Consider the following 17,325-nt stretch of genomic DNA (forward strand, 5'->3'; position numbering starts at 1 on the left):
GCTGTGGCTCAGAGCTCTGGGGTTGATTTACTGAGTGCTCCTGATGGAGGAGGTGGGTTGTGTTGCAAGCAGCAAAGTTCAGATCCCTGGCAGGGAGTTTGGAATTACATTCCAAGTGCAAATACTTCACTGACAGGGGCAGAGATAGGGATGGAGAGCAAAGAGGAGACGACTTCTGCTGCGGCTGGAAGCACTGGGCTTTTAAAGGGAAATTAATATTAAATTCCAGCACTTACTCTCCAAGAATGATGTTAAGACTCTGGGGTGCCCCTTTTGTGCCCTCAAAAATAAGTGCAGGAATAAAATTAAGGCTAAAGAATCAAGAACTTAATAATTAACTTGGCTCCTGCTGTCTTTCCTCTCACATCTGGGAAGTTGGAAACTCAGGATACCCAAAAGCAGAGGGACTGCAGCTGTCTTTAAAAAAAATTCAAAAGTAGAATCTTGGAGATTCTACTCTTGGAGAGGAAATATTACAGCACAACTTTGTGTAGAAAGAATTAAATGAAAAATTAATTGCATTGTTATGAGAGAGGAAATTACTTGGTTTATGCCTGGTGAAATACAGGAAACATTGCTGTAATTATCTGGAAAGAGAGTGGTGGTGAAGTACATCTGTTAACTGTCTTTAATCCATAAAATGTCACAATTATTTTATATGTTAGGTGCTGCTGTGGTTGTTTAAAAAAAAATCTGGGTTATAAATCGTTATCTGTATCAAAGTTTGAATGTAATGCTTATGGGGTCAGACATAGTTTAGATAAATTTCATAGAAATAACTTAGAAGAGATAAAGACTTCATGGTATGATCTGTATGCTGCATAAAGGGGAAAATTAACATTTCTGCTTTAGTCATTAAGGTACAGCTCCATCATATGTATTTTTAAAAAAACTTTACATTCAACTTTAGGTTTTCAATTTCAATTACACAGTTTCTTTTTTTCTTCTTTTGCTGAAGGCTTTAATTGTTACACTTGAGTTCAAGCTGCTGTTTCCATATTTTTCTCCTTCAGGCTTTTTCTCTGAGTACCTTGATTTTTTTTTTTTTTTTACCTCTGATTAATAGGAATCTACTAAAATACATACAATTAATCTAGTTTTACATATCAAAGAATGAAATTCCTGAAATAGCATCAGTCTTGCAATTCTTCCTGAATTCAGCTCTATGCCAGATTTCTCCACTTGAAATTTCCAGTATTAGGGATTATTTGCCAAACAAAAGAAGATAAAATGCTGCCAATGTTTTCTCCCAAACTTTTAATCTAACTGCAAACAAGACAGATAAATATTTTTCAAGCAGACTCCCCTCTTCAGCTTCCCAGTATATTGTGAGCTGTTTCCAGGCTTTCTGAGCAGCACTTTCCTTGGTTTGGTATCTTCTGTGAGCACAAAATCATCTTGTGTGCCCTGCAAGGAGAAGCAGGGAGGTTTTAATACTCTGCTAATCAGGTTGTTGACAGCAGGCAGCCAAGGCAGTGCTACAAGGCAGCAGAGCACTGCTGAAGGCAGGATGCTGAAGAGGAGAGAAACCCTGGGAATTTGCCACCTTTTGGCAAGGTCCTCTTTAGAAGATGCTGTAGGCTTTGTCAGATTTCAAACCCAGCATTTTTAGACATTCTGCATGCTGCTGGGAAGATTTTTGGTGAAAAAAAAAAATCCCTGGAGGGCTGTATCATTCTCCGTAGTGAGCTGTGGCACTTAGCACCTGGAATTTCAGAAATGAAAGAATCAGCCAGAGAACAAAACCAGGTCCCTATTGTGCAATTCCTGCTGTCAGAGAGGCTTCATCAGATTTATTCCTTCAGTGGAGCTCCTCAGCTTTCCAGCACCAGAAAGGGCTTGGTGGAGAGATCTGAATCCTCACTTCTTGAGAAGCCCTCCTGTGTCCCTTTGCCTTTAATGAGATGTTTTGAGGAGCACCACTCCTGATGCTGCTCAGTGTTTGCAGTTCCACAGTCAGCAGGGGCTTGGCAGCCCGTGCGTGCCAATCTCTCATTATTGGATCTCTACTTTTATCTTGCACACTTTTCTTTTTCCCCAGCATCTCACTGGAACTGCTTCCCTGTTAACTTTTGTTTCAAGTGCCGGGATTGCAGGAGTGGTTTTGGTTTTTTTGGTTTTTTTTTTGTTTCTGTCCTTGAGCACCATCTGACCTAAATGCCGTTATCATTCCAGGTTTATGTATTGAAACGACCACATGTGGACGAGTTTCTTCAGAGGATGGGAGAGCTCTTTGAATGTGTACTCTTCACAGCCAGTCTAGCCAAGGTTTGTTCCTCCCTTCATCTCTTTAACCCTTATGGTGCTGGTCAGTGGACTTTTGGTTGGGTTTTCTATGGATAATTATTTCCACAGTTGGTACTATCTTAATTTTTCCCCTTCTTTTCTGCTTCTTTGTCTGACAGTGTGTACTTTGTCTGCTAGTGTGTGGGTAAGTGTTTCCATGGTAACACCATCACATATGGGCTTGTCTCATAATGTAGCCTCCATGCATTGCTCATGATGCCAATATGAAAGGCTCACAAGTTACCATGGTTATAGTGAGAAATTAGAACAAATAGCTTGCCAGTGAAGCAGCACATTAAAGCTGGGCATGAAATAAAACACCGAATTAAACCCTGTCTGCACCATCAACCAGTGACTCAGAAACTCACTGGAAATGTGGAACCAAGGTTCTTGCTCTCTTGAGGTGCAATTTCAAACTGGAGTTAGAAAATGAGGCCTTTTTGGAAAGCTTGAAACGTCCCCAGGAATATTTTGTGCCCTCTGGTCCTGCAGTAGCATTAGTGGCTCATAGGTAGTTTTTGTGATAGATGTTACAGTAGTAGAGTGATCTGGAATTCTTCACTTCCTTCAGTGTATTGTATTTGTGGTGTCTTGTTTGTAAAATGGCATTGGTTATTCCTAAATAGTGCTCTAGCATGGCAAGCTTTTGCTCCAGCCTAGTGTAGAGAGGGTGGAAGGGGACAGGACCTTGATCTTCTATAAAGCCTTTTTCCCTGCATTCTCTTTACCACATACTGTTCAGTCATGTTGAAAAAATACTAAATACTGCCCAATTTCATACTGAAATTATGTGCCTTATTTCATAATCAAAAGATGATTGATTTCAACATCAATTTTTTTTCTTGGTTTAAAATACAGGAAAATGATAACTCCTGTTGTGCAATAATAAGATATAACTACCATTTTCAACTATGTGGTTAATCTTGTTCAAGTTTATTTGGATACTACTTCTTGGGCAGCTTATATAAATTGTTGGATTTTAAGCTATGCCTCACTTAAAGTATCATCTAATGTATAAAATGAGAATTTCCCTGGTATTGTACATGAGTATTTTTATTAATAACATCTTTGGTTGATCTTTTTTGGCCTAATTATGCAATTTGGTAATCTTAAGGGTCTTGCTGACCCAGTTGCTCCAAGGGCATCATTGGCAGAGCCACATCAGGCTCAGATTTGTTCACTGCAGTTTATCTTCAGAGGCACATGGAAACAAATCAGCTGGGGAAAAGCTTCATATTGATTTTCTATTAGCATTGGCTGGTTTTATGGTAATGGTAGGTGAGATCTCTGGATCCATCAGCCTCTCGGGTTAACTCTAAGTTGGCCCTGAGAATAAAACCTAATCAATAAATCAAAGAAAACATTTAGAGTGCAAGTTACCCTTCTCTAGAAAGATGATTGTCCTACTTTTGCTTTATCTCTTTATTAATCACTTCAGTTTTGCAGGCATTTGAGTTAATTAACAAGGAGCAGGAAAGAAAATGGAGAAAAAGGGTGTTTTATCTGAAATTATTTCATGTCCCTTCTTTGTCTGGCTCTGTGAATCAGCCTTATCTGCACGTTGCTAACTTGATGTTTCTGACTTGTATTTTTAAGTATGCAGACCCAGTAGCTGACTTACTGGATCGCTGGGGTGTGTTCAGGGCAAGGCTCTTTAGAGAATCCTGTGTTTTCCACCGAGGGAATTATGTGAAGGATCTGAGTCGACTGGGCCGTGAGCTGAGTAAAGTTATTATAGTAGATAATTCTCCTGCATCTTACATCTTCCATCCTGAAAATGCAGTAAGTATTCCGAGTACTCGAGCGTAACTTCATCTCTCTGGCCCTTGCCCAGGTTTTGTGATTCAGAAAATAGACTTTTCAGAGCACTGGCTTGTGTCAGGTTCTGTGTTTTCTTAGGCTGCAGTGGGTGCTGGGGTTCACTGCCAAGTGGTGAAGGACATGGGCAAAGTGATCTTGACAGAATGTCACAGCCGTGAGTGCTCGTGTGCTCTGAGCTTTGGCTGTTGGCTTGAGGTCCAGCAGTTTTGAGAAATACCAAGTGGTGTGGAACCTGAAAAACCAGCCTAGCTCTAAGAAATAAAGCTGCCCTGCAGCACAGATTTTGTTCTTTGGAGAAGTGATTGCAGAAAGAATGGTCAGCTTGAACTTCTTTAGGTACTCTCATCTTTTTTCATTGTGTGAATATTTTATTAGGCAACATAGTTAAGGATTTACTGGTTGCTATTGAGATCTGCATTTGTGGGTAAGGGAAAGGAAAAAAAAATCAAGATCCTCTTGTGTTGTTATGCTCCTCTCTCAATTATTTTTGTCATAGCTCCATAATTAGAACTGTTAGTCAACAAGTTAATCAAGGTTTAGGAATAAGGCTAAAGGGCAGGCAGCAGTTCTGTAGGGGAGAACAATGAGGAGCAATGTGCATTTTCACTGTGTGTTTGTATTGGCTCCAGGAGCTCTGATGGAGAGGTCTGGGGTGCTCCATCCATGGCTGCAGCCAGTACAGCTGCTCACATCTGCTTTAGCTGCCAGGGGAGAAGCTGGAACTCTTAGATCTGCTGACTTTTAGACAACCAGGCTGTGCACTGTTTGCTTTGATGTTTTTAGGCTGCCTTCCCTGTGAACTGTTAAAAATCAGTGTAGGAAATATTTTATTAAGAACACTGCTTTGCACAGTCCTGCCTCTCCAGAACAGCTTTTTTTTTTTTTCTTTTTTGTAACATGAACTATTTATCTTCCAGCAGTCAGCTTTCAAGTTCAAATCCTAATATTGTGATGCCCTAAGTGATGGGGTGAAAACATTTTTCTGGTTTGTGCCACACATGGTTTAAAGCTGCCATTTATAATAACCAGGACCTGTAGCTCTAATTTATGTTCATGGTTAAAACTAAAAACCTGATCCAAGATCATCATTTGGTATCTCAGAAATCAGTGCCAAGGAAATAATGAGCTGTAGAAATTTGGGAGCTGAAATTAAGGGCCTTGTCAGAGTGGTTTAATCATGTATAGAAAAGTGCTGCTGGCTGACTGATGCTGGAGTCTCTGCAGAAACCAGAGCTTCTAACAAGATCCAAGATAGTCTTGGAAGGACCTCAGTGTGCTCCCAATAGTGAAGATACACAGAACACCTTCCCCAAATCCAGCCTCCATATTTAAGAAGGTTTATTATCTGTATTGTTTTCTGAACCCACTCACTAGTTTCTAGCATTTTTACCTGAACAATGTTCTGCCCTTGCAGTTAAACATTTCCTCCAAACCCCATGCTGGTTGTTACTGCCTGCTTGTGCCTGGTGACTCACTCTGATAATCCTTAGAGGGAAAAAAAAAATAAAATTGCTTGTAAATAAAGTGTCAGTGCAGCTTCATAACCAGTGTCTGCCTTCCAGTCTGTTCTGGATACCAAGCAGGCAAAGCAAGGAGAGCTGCCCAGTGTGGGGTCACCTGGCCATGCAGGTGAAGGTCAGCTGTCCTGGTTGGGCTTGGGGTTGAACCTGCTGCTCCACCTGAATGCTAATGAGTAGCTGATTGCCATGACTATTATAGCAGCATGATGATGGTTACAGAACACCTACACAGACAAAACTCACGTGTCTTTTACGTCATGAAACCCTCTCAGTGTTTGTTGGTTGCTTTGTTTCAGGTGCCTGTGCAGTCCTGGTTTGATGACATGACAGACACAGAGCTGCTAGATCTTATTCCTTTCTTTGAAGGACTAAGCAAAGAGGAAGAAGTTTACAGTATGCTTCATAAACTCTGCAACAGGTAGCCCTTAACTCTGAGTGACTCCTGCTCCTAGATTGCAGTTGCTAGAGGCTGTCTCCATCTCTTTCAGCTCTTTCAAATGTAAGCTTTGGGGAGGTCACCCCAGTCAGAAGTGCTACTCTTGATCTTCCTGTTACATTGGACACGAAGGACAATCATGAGTGATGCTATTAAGCCTTCAGAAGCCTGACTCCTAAGGTCATGTGTTCAGACTACTTTTTTAAAGGAAAAAAAAAAAAAAAGCTATTTTAAATGGGACTCTTTTAATTAATTTCATAAATGGACATCTTTTACTGGATCAGCTTTTCTTAAAACATGCCAAAAAAAGAAGCTTGTATTTCAGCAGTTGAATTTCTCTCCCTTTCTTCCCCTCCCACTATGCAGACAATTTTACCCCCTGCTTAGAGCAGTTGACCTGACTCTGAATTTTTTCTTACAGAATGAAGTGCCTTTTTGAATGTTATTTTAAGATAAAAATTCATTTTTGTATAAGACGTATTTCCAGACATCTTTTAGTCTTGTATTGTCTAAATGCTTTAAAAGGAAAAAGGAAAAAAAAAAATTTATAGAGCACTGTAATATATAACAAAGGAAAAAGTTGAAACCAAGATGCTGGGTTCCTGTCTCCACGATGACAATAAGTTGTGTTACTCTTTGTCATGCTCAGAAGGTTCAGGTGGTTGTGGGAGGGGTGAACTGGGGTCATTAACATGGTTGTTTCACTGATGAGGATTTTGGGCACAGTTTTAAAACATATCTGCAGTTGTTTGAGTATTTAGGGAGTGATGGAGTTGAGGAAATTAGGTGGCTGATAGACCTAAAGCACCTTTAATTCCAGACAGATGAAGTTCTGCTGTCTCTGCTTACGCACAACTGCCATGCCTCTTCTTTTTTGGAAAACCATTCTCTTGGGAGAGCGGCGAGGAGATCTATTTATTAGCTTAAGATTCTTTTCTCAAAACAACCCATCTGGGTAAGCTGGATCTACATTGAGCTGTTTGGAGTACTTTTTTCTTTTAATTGCTGCTACTGTATACTCACCAAATGGAGTTGACCATCGGCTGTTATACTGTTTTTGCCACTGTGCCTGTGCTATGAGACATTTTCTGTAAGCTGCAAACTTGGGCAATAAATAAAATGCAGGCTTCATAACCCACCCCCATGGATGAATCCATTGGTATCTGATATACCAGTTAAAGGTGACCTGTAAAGGATTTTTCTTTTTTTATTTCAGTTTTTTTCAATTAAGATGAAGCCCTCTCCTTTCTTTGATACATGAAAATGTAGGAAGTTTGTTGCCCACACCTTTGATTTATATTTCTTTTTCCCCAAGGTGTAAGGTGTAGATTATGAGCTGTATCAAGTCTTGCTGGAAGGGCAGAAGTTACTAGCCTAGACTAAAATTGGTCCTCTGGCTTTGGAGTTGAGTTAGACTCATCTCTGAATCTGAAAGCCTGCTTAACATCTTCTGCAGTGCCATAGGTATTTCAGATGAATGATTTTTAAATATTTTATGCCTTTGAAGAACAAGGCACACCTTTTTTTCCTTCCCCCTTTCCAGTGTCACCTTTCAGTTATTGTCCACAGCAGAAATCTGCAAACATAAAAAGTGCAGCTGTGTTTGGCTGTCATCAGAGAAGACTAAATGGTTTATTTGGTGCTTCTAATTAGCCTCGTGCTAAATTCTGAATTGTAAACCCCCTTTGCCTTTTCTCTTTTCCTCCAGAAGTCCCGATGACTTGGGGGAAAAAAAAAAAAAAAATTTCTTTGCGATGGACTTGGGGCTTGTGATCCTTGTCTCAAAAACATTGGTGAAGCAGCTTAACAAATCCATCTGAGAGGGGCAGGCCAGTCTACACAGGCAGCGAGTGGGTTGTGGTGGGTGCAGTATCAAACTGAGCCCCCCTTGCAGTGCAGCTGTGCCCCAGCTGTGCTCCAGCTGTGGCTGGGCCCAGCGGTGCTGGAGGCAGTCCCGTCACACCCGTGAGTCTGTAGGGCATCACCCTTTTGTTTCTTAACCAGCTGGCATCACCTTAGTACTGTATAAATCTGTGCCACAGCAAAAGGACAAAATGTCGGGTTTAAAAATGAAAAATTAAAAAAAAAAAAGCCTACTTTGTTTAAAATATAACAAAAAAAAATATTAAACAAAAAAAGGACGTATGGATTCTGGTTAGTCCATTAACGTTTACTTTCAGTTTAAGATGGTTTAATTTTGTATTTGACTCCAGAGTAATGAAACTGTAAGCTGCCAAAAAAAAAAAAAAAAAAAGTTTTTCTCTGAGCAGTATTTTCAACTGTGTCTGTGGCTCCTGGGCCCCAGTGCAGTTTGCAGGGAAGTATTCAGGTTGTAGTTAGTCGTGCAGGTATGAGAGGAATGGCTGAAGAAATTCAAAGACTTTTTCTCGTTAGCATTAGACCAAACAATCAGACAATGAATAAGTAAATAACCCACGAGACAGGGCCGTGTGACAGTTGTGACCTGTTGGACGTGAGACAAACCATGTCACCCGTTTGCATCTCTGGAAGCAGCGATTTCATGAACCAGTTGCCTTAAGTCTGTGAATGAATGTTGATTATATTATTAAAGTGTCTTGTATTGTTTTCAAATCCACATAGAATGGGCAACTGAACTTCTGCACCAGCCTCTGGAGGAACGGTTCTGATGATGTTCTGTACAACCATACTTGTACTGTATTATTTTGGCTCTTAAAACCCCCAAATTTTAAAAAACCCAACTTACTGTAACTTAGTACAGCATTAAAATGACACTTGGTGACAATACAAAGACAAAAAACATAGCACAGCTTTGATCTCTGTTAGTATTAAGAGTATTTTCTATAATTTCTGATCAGTCCTATTTTATTTAACCCACCCAATTCATATGGGAGTAGAACTCGGAGTGCTCTGCAATCAGGTTTGGACTCCCCTGGGTATTCAGATTTGGCCAACAACTGTCACAGTTGTTTATTTTGACACTGTCATCATACTTGAAATTTCAAGTGTTGAGTTTGTGTGGATATACATACGCTATATATTTAGAGTTTCTAGATTCTAAAAAAGCAATAGAGTTCTGTCCATAAAGTCAGAGGACGAGTGGAATGTTTGTAAAATTTGCAATACGGGTATTTGATTGTATTTTAAATACAAGATTTAAGAAAAAAATTCAAATAGGAAAAAAAAAAAAAAGAAACAAACCCTTGTTTCCTAAATCTCTTGCATATTTCGAAATGCAGTTACTGCATGCAGGTTACCAGGGCTGTTCTAAACCCTGGGTTTCAATTCTATTTCTGGATATTATAGAAATATTGAAAAGCCTTTTCCCAGTTGGTCATTCTAAAGACATGCTGCCTGGCCTGAAGTTCTGTTGTCCTTTCTATGTTGGGTTAAAAACCGGTTTTTTGCCTGTATGGGTAATTTTAAATGAAGCTGTAAGGCAGAATGCCTTAGACCCTCGAAACCCAACGGAAGCGTTAACAGTGAAATTGCCATTTGTAACCTTAGGGCTGTGCGCAGAATCCTTGCTCACACCAGGAGGCGTGGCAGGCTGGGCATGGGGAGATGGTGGCAAATGTACAATATTGCTGTGTTCATCTAGGTAGCTTTGGAAGAACAATTTGTCTCTTTGTTTCGCCCTTTTGATCTTTATTAAAACAGCAAAAGTTATACGTGGAAGCAACTCGACACCTGGAGACGTTTTTGGTTGTCAATGTTCGCAATCACTTTTCTTACAGCATGATTTTGATTAGACTGGTTGGGGACAATAAAGTATCTAAATGACACCGGTGTGTGCTGATGTTGCAGCTTTTGAAATTTCAATGTTAAAAAAAAACAAACAAAAAAACCAAGAAAAAGAATCTGTAGCTCTGTGAGTTCCGAAGGCGTAACCCTCTGTTGGACAGATTGTTTTTAACCTAATAAACCACAGTTCCGCACAGCCCTATTTGTAAAACAAATACAAGTTTGTGCCTCTGATTCCAAGGTGCTGTGATGTTTTTTGCCTTTGTGGGGCGAGGAGGGGCAGGTGAGACTGGCGTGGGGCAATTGCTTCAAAATCTCTGGGCTAACTATGCAAAACCAGCTGTCAGTTTTCTGTTTCACATGATGTTGTAAAATCCCAGCTGACTCTCTCTTATTTCTTGTTAAAGCTCTATTGGGAGCTCCTCAACAGAGGAGTAAACAATGGAAATGTTTCTTTCTTTCTTTCTTTCTTTTTTTCCTCTTTTTTTTCCTTATGATGGAGCTGTTTACACTTTGATGCAATGAACAATCCAGCAATACTTGAGAAACACTACAGATACCATATGAGTGTTTGCAGGAGAGAGAAGTGTTGTCAATCAGGTATTGAATGGTTTCTTTACTGTCACAAATAAAAAATTTTAACAATATAGTTACTTGTGCATGTAATACTTCTCTGGGAAAAAGCATTTCTGCACTTCTCTTTCAGTAACAGGCACTGCCCTGATTCAGCAGGGATTTCACTCCTGCCAATGCACATCCCTGTTAGAGGGTAAATCACCCATCCCTGTCCCACCCTCCTCCCCCTCTCCTCTCTCAGTCACGTGCAGGACTCCTCAGTGGCTGCCCTGGCACCTGCTTGTGCAAACAGAGCTGATGCACTACTGATGAACTCTGCTAAATAAATTGGTGGCGACTCTTGCAGATGTTCCAGCTATTTAGATCTCTTGGATGAGATCATACAATAATTTGTTCAAGTCTCAAAGCTGTGTGACTTCTTTTGAAGGCCTTACTTCAGCTACTTGAATAGCTGTTCTTAACATCACTGCCATATCCACATGAATATCTGAATAAAACACTTTATTTGGTTGGAAAAATGTATTTTGGGACTTTTTATCTGACACAGTAAGACTTAGGCAGAGCCTTCCTTTCTAGGAAAAGGCACATATTATTGATGCATTATGAGCAGAAAACCTCAGGCCTGTTGGAACTAGCAGCTGGCTCAAGATAGCACATTAGTTGCAATTAAAAATATTTTTTAGTTAGTTCTGTGAATGGTTGGATGACCTGGCCTGCCTTTACTTTGTACTGGTTGGTCAGGTTTTAGATTTTTTTTTAGGTTTGGTTTGGTTTGGTTTTCTTTTTGTTTTTAATTTTACCAATCTCCTTAGCTGCTACTTAGGATAAAGATGCCTTTTTTTTTTTTTTTTCCACTTGGTAAAACAAGTGTTTCAAAATCCATAAAACAGCTCATTTATAGTGGTGAGAAAAATCCTGTTGTTCTGTGCTGACAGAAACCAAGTGTCTGCAGAACTGAATACACAACAGTCTATACACCTGTAGGCTTTCCAATGGTTTTCCCCCCTTTTTGCTGTGTTTTGACTCAGAAGGAAAGCCAGCCTCTCTGCAATTCCCTGCAGGATGGGGTAGGGCTGTTCCAGGTGGGATGCAGCCTCCAGCAGTTTTCCTGACAAGCAACCTTTGCCATCCAGACTTCCCACCAGCCCAGCCACGCTGGCAGGAGCCCAGGAAAGTTCTGGGCTCCTCTGGTTCTGCTGGAGAAGGAATGCTCATGGGTAACCCATTGGTTTGGCCAGGTGGGCAGCCTTGGAGAGCTGCAGGAGTTTTGTTGGGAAGGAGCTGTGCTGGGAGCAGGGTGGCTGTGGTTGAAGCCGTGTTCAGGGGCGTTTCTGAGGCAGGGACACCCAGGGATCAGTGTGGCTCCACGGGCAGGGTTCCCTCTGCAGTGCACCTGAAGGTGAGGTTTGGCCATGGCTAAAATGGGATCAGAATGACTTCAGGAGGTGGTGGCTGTGCCTGTGTCCCCCCATGGTGCCTCCCACCGCTCTCCCCAAACCAGCCTCGCTCGGCTTTGCACCCAGGCTTTGATTTAATGACCTGGACACACCTGGTGGGGATGGAAAGGCAGGAAAAGCTGGACACAAGCACAGCTGACACTCATCAGCCTCCTCACCTCGGGCTGCACCCCAGCAAGGACAAGGCTGCTGCTGCTGCTCAAAGGGAACGGAGGAGTCACCGCTCAGCCAGACACGTGTCACCCCCCCGGAAAACCTCTGTCCCTCCAGATAATGAGGGGGGATCCTTTTCCCCAACAAATGTGATGTCACCACCTCTGAATCCCCAGCCTTGCAATAATGTTGCACTCAAAAGCTTGGGGGGGGTTGTTGGGGAGTTGCTGGCTTGACAATGGGTTGTTTTCTTTGATTTTAATGGGCTTTTGTGATGAAAACCAAATTTCTTTACAGTGTAACCTTGTAATTTTTTTTTTCATGCTTTGATTCAGTTTGACAATAAACTATCTGTTATTTTTTTCATTCTCTTCATGTCTGATAATGCAAATAGTTCAGGTCTGTTCCCAGAAATCCCCCTTTCTTTGTCCACATGCCATTCTCCTTGGGGAAAACATTGGGAGGGGGAAGCAAAGACTTCAGAGAATCAGGCCAGAAAGTTCTCATTCCATTCTTCTCAACTCTTGGGAGCTGCTGGGCTTTAGTAAAGATGAAAGCCTTGACTGCTGAGCACCAAGGCCTTCTTCCTCTGCCAGCAGATTTGGCAGAAAGGCTCAGCTCCTGTTCCTTTTGGTTAACCTGCTGAGGTTTGGAGAAATCCACCTGGCTGCTTTCCAAAGCCACTGAAGCCTGTAAGATAGAGCTGAGAAAAGGAGCAAGATCCTGGATTGTGGGAGAGGTTTAGGGGGCAGGAGGAAACCTGATGGTGTCTGCTGGGGTTTCTGTACAAACCCCTCCCAGTCCCTGCATGCAGCACCCTTTGGATGATGACATTCACAGCATCCCTGAAGCAGTTTGCTTCCTCACCTGCCTGTCCCAGGTTTTTAGGGATAAATGGGGCTGAGAGTGGATCAGGATCGCTGCCTCTCTCCCAGGCTGCAGTGTCACCTCTGTGAGTGGTGACAGTGCCTGCTGTGAGTGCTGATGTGGGGCAGCTGACCTGGCACAGCTCTTGGGTCACCCAGTCTGCAGCCAAACATTCATCCCCGAGGGAAAGGGGAAGCTGGGGGAGCTGCCTTCTGCTGGAGCTGCGTGGGGTCAAGGTGCCCACGTGAAGCAGTTTCTCACCTGGCACACGACTCCAGCTGGGTCTGCATGGAAGGATCAGGCTGAAGAAGGTGCTTGCAAGTTAAGCATTTGCTGCAAGGCAAACCCACAGAAAGGTGAAAGTCTGGCGTTTTCATGTGTGTTTTTAATAGGAAAAAATATTTTATAAATGCTGTTAGGTTTCTTTCTTTCTAATCTCTACCCAATCCCCTGGTTAATGCCTGCTGTACCCTCAGAGACTGAGAAGCAGAGATTTGTATAAAATTGAACTGTGGGTGTTTTTCCTTCACAAGCAAATGCATCTAGGAGAAGAGGGGAAGATTTTTCTCAAGACCTAAAGAACCCATTTAATGACAGAATTACAGAATCATTTTGGTTGCAAGTCACAGCTGAGAGGGACCAGGTGCTGTGTAGGAGTAGGGCTGAGGCTGAGCACGTACAGGTCCTGCCCTTGGCTCTGCATCAGAGGGATGGAGCTCTGTGACTCTTTACTTTCCTTCTGATTTTTCCTTTCAGTAGTGACTGGAGCCTTGGTCTCACAGGAATCCTCTGTAACAGATCTCAGTCACCCCGAGCAGGTTCAGATGAGCACCCACTGGGTGATGCCTGACCTGCTGGAAAGGTCTTGGAATAACCACCAGAGGGGTCAGGCAAATACTTGGGCTGATGATGCTTGGAAAACAATTGGATTGTTACATCCCAAAGAGGAGCATGAGGGAGGAAGGTCTGGAGGGCTTTCGTGGCTCGGGATTGTGGTGCTCCAAGCCGTGCCATGGTCTGGCAATGGCAGCGTTTGGCTTTGATGTGTCAGTCTTGGAAAAATCCTGGGGAAAAACCAGGGTTGGAAAGGCTCTGGCCATGCAGGGCTCGGTCACACCACGAGATGGTGCAGCCGTGCAGCGCTGCCCTTTAAAGGCGCCGTAGAGGAAATTTAAATGACATTATTATCTCAAGGAAGAGCATCACCACAGCTTTGGACGTCCGAGTCCCCTGCCACGATTGTGCTCCACAGGTCCATGGATAACGCCTTCCTTCAGGTAAAAAAAAAAATCTCTTTTGGTGCTTCACAAGCAATTTCTTCATTGTCCAATTATTCCTGAGTGTCCTTTGAGAAAGGAACTGGTGGCTCCACACCTGAATACAGGATAAGTATTCATGATAATTCTAGTCACTGATTATTTTTTCTTCCATGAAAATGCAGAATTATGTGATCAGCACAGGAAAATAAAAGAGGGGAATCAGCATTTCCCAAATAGTTGAGTTCTAAATTATGTCCTTACACCTCCCCTATTGTGCTGAACCGTTTTTTCCTCCAAAAGCTTTGCTGCCCACCTTCTTTTTTTCAAGCAACATCATTTTAAATTGACCTTTGGCTCGAGTACACGAGAGAGAACGGTGGACAAATGTTGCATCTCCAGGAGGGGGAGGAAAAAAAAGAAGAAATAAAAGTGGTGCCAAGCTGGCAGGTGTGTGACAAGGCACATTCCCTGTGCCAGTTCCGCTCCCTGCCCACGTCCAGCGTGCGGGGGCGAGGGGACAGGGCAGCCAGGGGCACGGGGACAGGGGGCCAGGCTGGACCACAAGGGTTGGACCTTTCCAGGGAATGGACCCCACACCTGCAGGGCTGCCTCTCCCTGTTAGTGACTGCAGCATCTGCTTTTTTTGAGAAGGGGGAGGGGTTTTCCAAGCCATTAGCCACTCCTTTCAGCCCACCTCCTTGGCTTTCTGCTCTCCTGGCAGGCTCCTTCCCACCTGGAAGCACCTGCCCTGTGAGGAAAGACTGGAGGAGTTGGGTCCCTGCTGCCTGGAGATGAGAAGGCTCAGGGGGCCCCTCTTCACAGCAGCCCAGGGCTGAAAGGTGCCACAAAGAGGATGGAGGCTCTCTCTTGCCCTCTCTCTTCCCACAGAGCCATGGAGAAGACAACAAGGAATGGCTACAAGTTGCCCCAGAAAAGGTTTTATCTTGACACAAGAAATCTTGACAGTGAGAACCATGGAAACAACTTCCCCAGGGATGTGGTGGAGTCCCCATGGCTGGAGGATTTCAGGGTGAGGCTGGACAATGATGGAAGGCCTCACCTAGGCTCCTGGGCTGTTCTTTGATTCTGTGATTCCCATTTATCATCCTTCCCCTCCTGTCAGGGCGTGCCCAGGAATGGGCTGACCATGGTGAAGCAGGGGTGCTCTGCAGCTCCAGCACCCGAGGAGGAGCCACCCAACCTTGGCTATTTCCTTCTGGCTTGGATGGTCCCTCCTCTTTTGCCTCTCCTTTAATTCATGAGGGCAAGACTTCCCTAAAAGTTAAATCCCATCTGGGATCCCAGGTTCCTGGCTTTTCCAGGAGACAGCTTTGCCCATCCCAGGCAGCTCCAGCCACACGGGGCCCTGGGGGTGTTGGGGCTGAAGGGAAGCTGCTGCAAGGAACTCCTGCATCTCTGATAGCAAAACCAAGACGTTCTCAGCTGCAAAAATCAGATTATCTCCAAATCCATGTTCCCCATAGGATGCGGGATGAAGGTGTAACTTGATGAATGTTACCCAGCCAATTTGGAAAATGTAAATTAAAAGGAGAAGAATTCCTTGACAGGCATTTCTTAACCTTTGCAGTGTGCCAGGGAAAACGTCAGGCTCTAGTTCATGATTTGATGTTAAACCTGGGTCTCTCCAAGATCCAGTTTCTCCTCAAATTCTTTCAGCTCCTTGGATGCTGTTGGGGCACATGCACTTCTCACCTTCACTCGAATGAAAGGGAAGGAAATTATCTGTACCTCACTGTCCAAGGGGTAAAACCATTCCACAAATAATAAATTTTCTTTGCTATTCTGTGAAGGTTGTGGCCTCATCTCATTTGATTCCACATCACTCTTGTTCTCCTGAAAGTCTTTGGGTACTGGGGGATAAATGTTTTTTTTTTAATCTGCCTGCAATGAGTCAGCTACAAGGCAGCAAAGGGAGCCAGATTTTCTAAATTTCGACTTTACAGAAAAATCAAGTTCTTCTTTTAACTTTTTCATAACCAGGTTGTCAGCTGTGACACTTTGTTGTGATGTTTTTTAAAATAATGAATTTGATGTGCTTGCTGACAGGCTGGATCACACAGGCACTGGGTTTATATGCTGTCACCCATTTTTAGGGATCTCACTACCAAAATAGGTATCAGCTCCATCCTGGAGACAGTCAGAAATGTTGAAGCAGAGCCACTAATTAGTCATAATGGTGGGTTCTTTTCCCTGCTATCATTTTGAGCTTTAGAGCAGGTACCTCCTGAGAACTGAAGTGTGATTATCAGTGAAGCAGAAATTGGACCATGAAGAACCTGGGCAAATAAAGAGAGCAGCAGCTCTTCCTCCAGCAAGTGGAGCACATCCTGGGCTGCATCACAAGAACTGGCACCAGCAGGTCGAGGGAGGTGATTCCCCCTCTGCTCTGCCCTTGTGAGACCCCTCCTGCAGTGCTGGGACCAGCTCTGGGGCTCCCAACACAACAACAACGTGGAGCTGCTGGAGCAACTCCAGAGGAGGCCACGGAGATGTTCCAAGGGATGGAGCCAGGCTGGGAGAGCTGGGGGTGCTCACCTGGAGAAGAGAAGGCTCCAGGGAGAGCTCAGAGCCCCTTGCAGTGCCTGAAGGAGCTCCAGGAGAGCTGGAGAGGGACTGGGGACAAGGGATGGAGGGACAGGACACAGGGAATGGCTTTAGACTGAAAGAGAGAAGATTTGGATTAGATATTAGGAAGAAATTCTTCCCTGTGAGGGTGGGGAGGCCCTGGCACAGGTGCCCAGAGCAGCTGTGGCTCCCTGGAAGTGTCCAAGGCCAGGCTGAAAGGGGCTTGGAGCAGCCTGGGGCAGTGGAAGGTGGAACTGGATGAGTTTTAATGTCCCTTCCAACCCAAGCCATTCTGGGATTCTAAGAGATCCCACCTGCCATGGCCCTGCTGAGAATGGCAGCAATTAGAGATGGGTCAAAGTGCTCTGAGTTGCCTCTTTAAATGCCAATATTTTATCAAAACAAACCTCAGCGTTGTTGATTCCTACAAACTTTCTGCTCCCCTCTTCTATTCTTAGGGAGCTCTGGAACAATGCAAAAAAAAAGTCATTTTTTCAACAGCATTTTCAAAGTTCATAACAATTCTGTGATTATTATTTTATTCGCTTTTTTTTTTTCTTTAAATGAGCAGCAGCTACAGCTTTACTGCTTTTATCAGCCAACAGCCTTGAGGCTGTTATAAAAGAGCTGCACTGCTGTAA

General features: G+C 43.4%; 1 protein-coding gene across 3 annotated transcripts in view; it reads left to right on the forward strand.

Annotated features, from left to right (window-relative positions):
- Nucleotides 1-10,433, forward strand: part of CTDSPL (CTD small phosphatase like) — an 80,393-nt gene extending 69,960 nt beyond the window's left edge. For all 3 annotated transcript variants that reach the window (XM_053942384.1, XM_053942392.1, XM_053942399.1), the window contains 3 exons: nucleotides 2,176-2,268; nucleotides 3,883-4,068; nucleotides 5,924-10,433. In XM_053942384.1, coding sequence (XP_053798359.1) covers nucleotides 2,176-2,268; nucleotides 3,883-4,068; nucleotides 5,924-6,049 — 405 coding nt within the window. In that variant the 3' untranslated portion in view covers nucleotides 6,050-10,433. The remainder of the gene's footprint in view (nucleotides 1-2,175; nucleotides 2,269-3,882; nucleotides 4,069-5,923) is intronic.
- Nucleotides 10,434-17,325: the final 6,892 nt, after the last annotated feature.

This window comes from Vidua chalybeata, chromosome 1 (genome assembly GCF_026979565.1).
Source record: "Vidua chalybeata isolate OUT-0048 chromosome 1, bVidCha1 merged haplotype, whole genome shotgun sequence".
Taxonomy (NCBI): domain Eukaryota; kingdom Metazoa; phylum Chordata; class Aves; order Passeriformes; family Viduidae; genus Vidua; species Vidua chalybeata.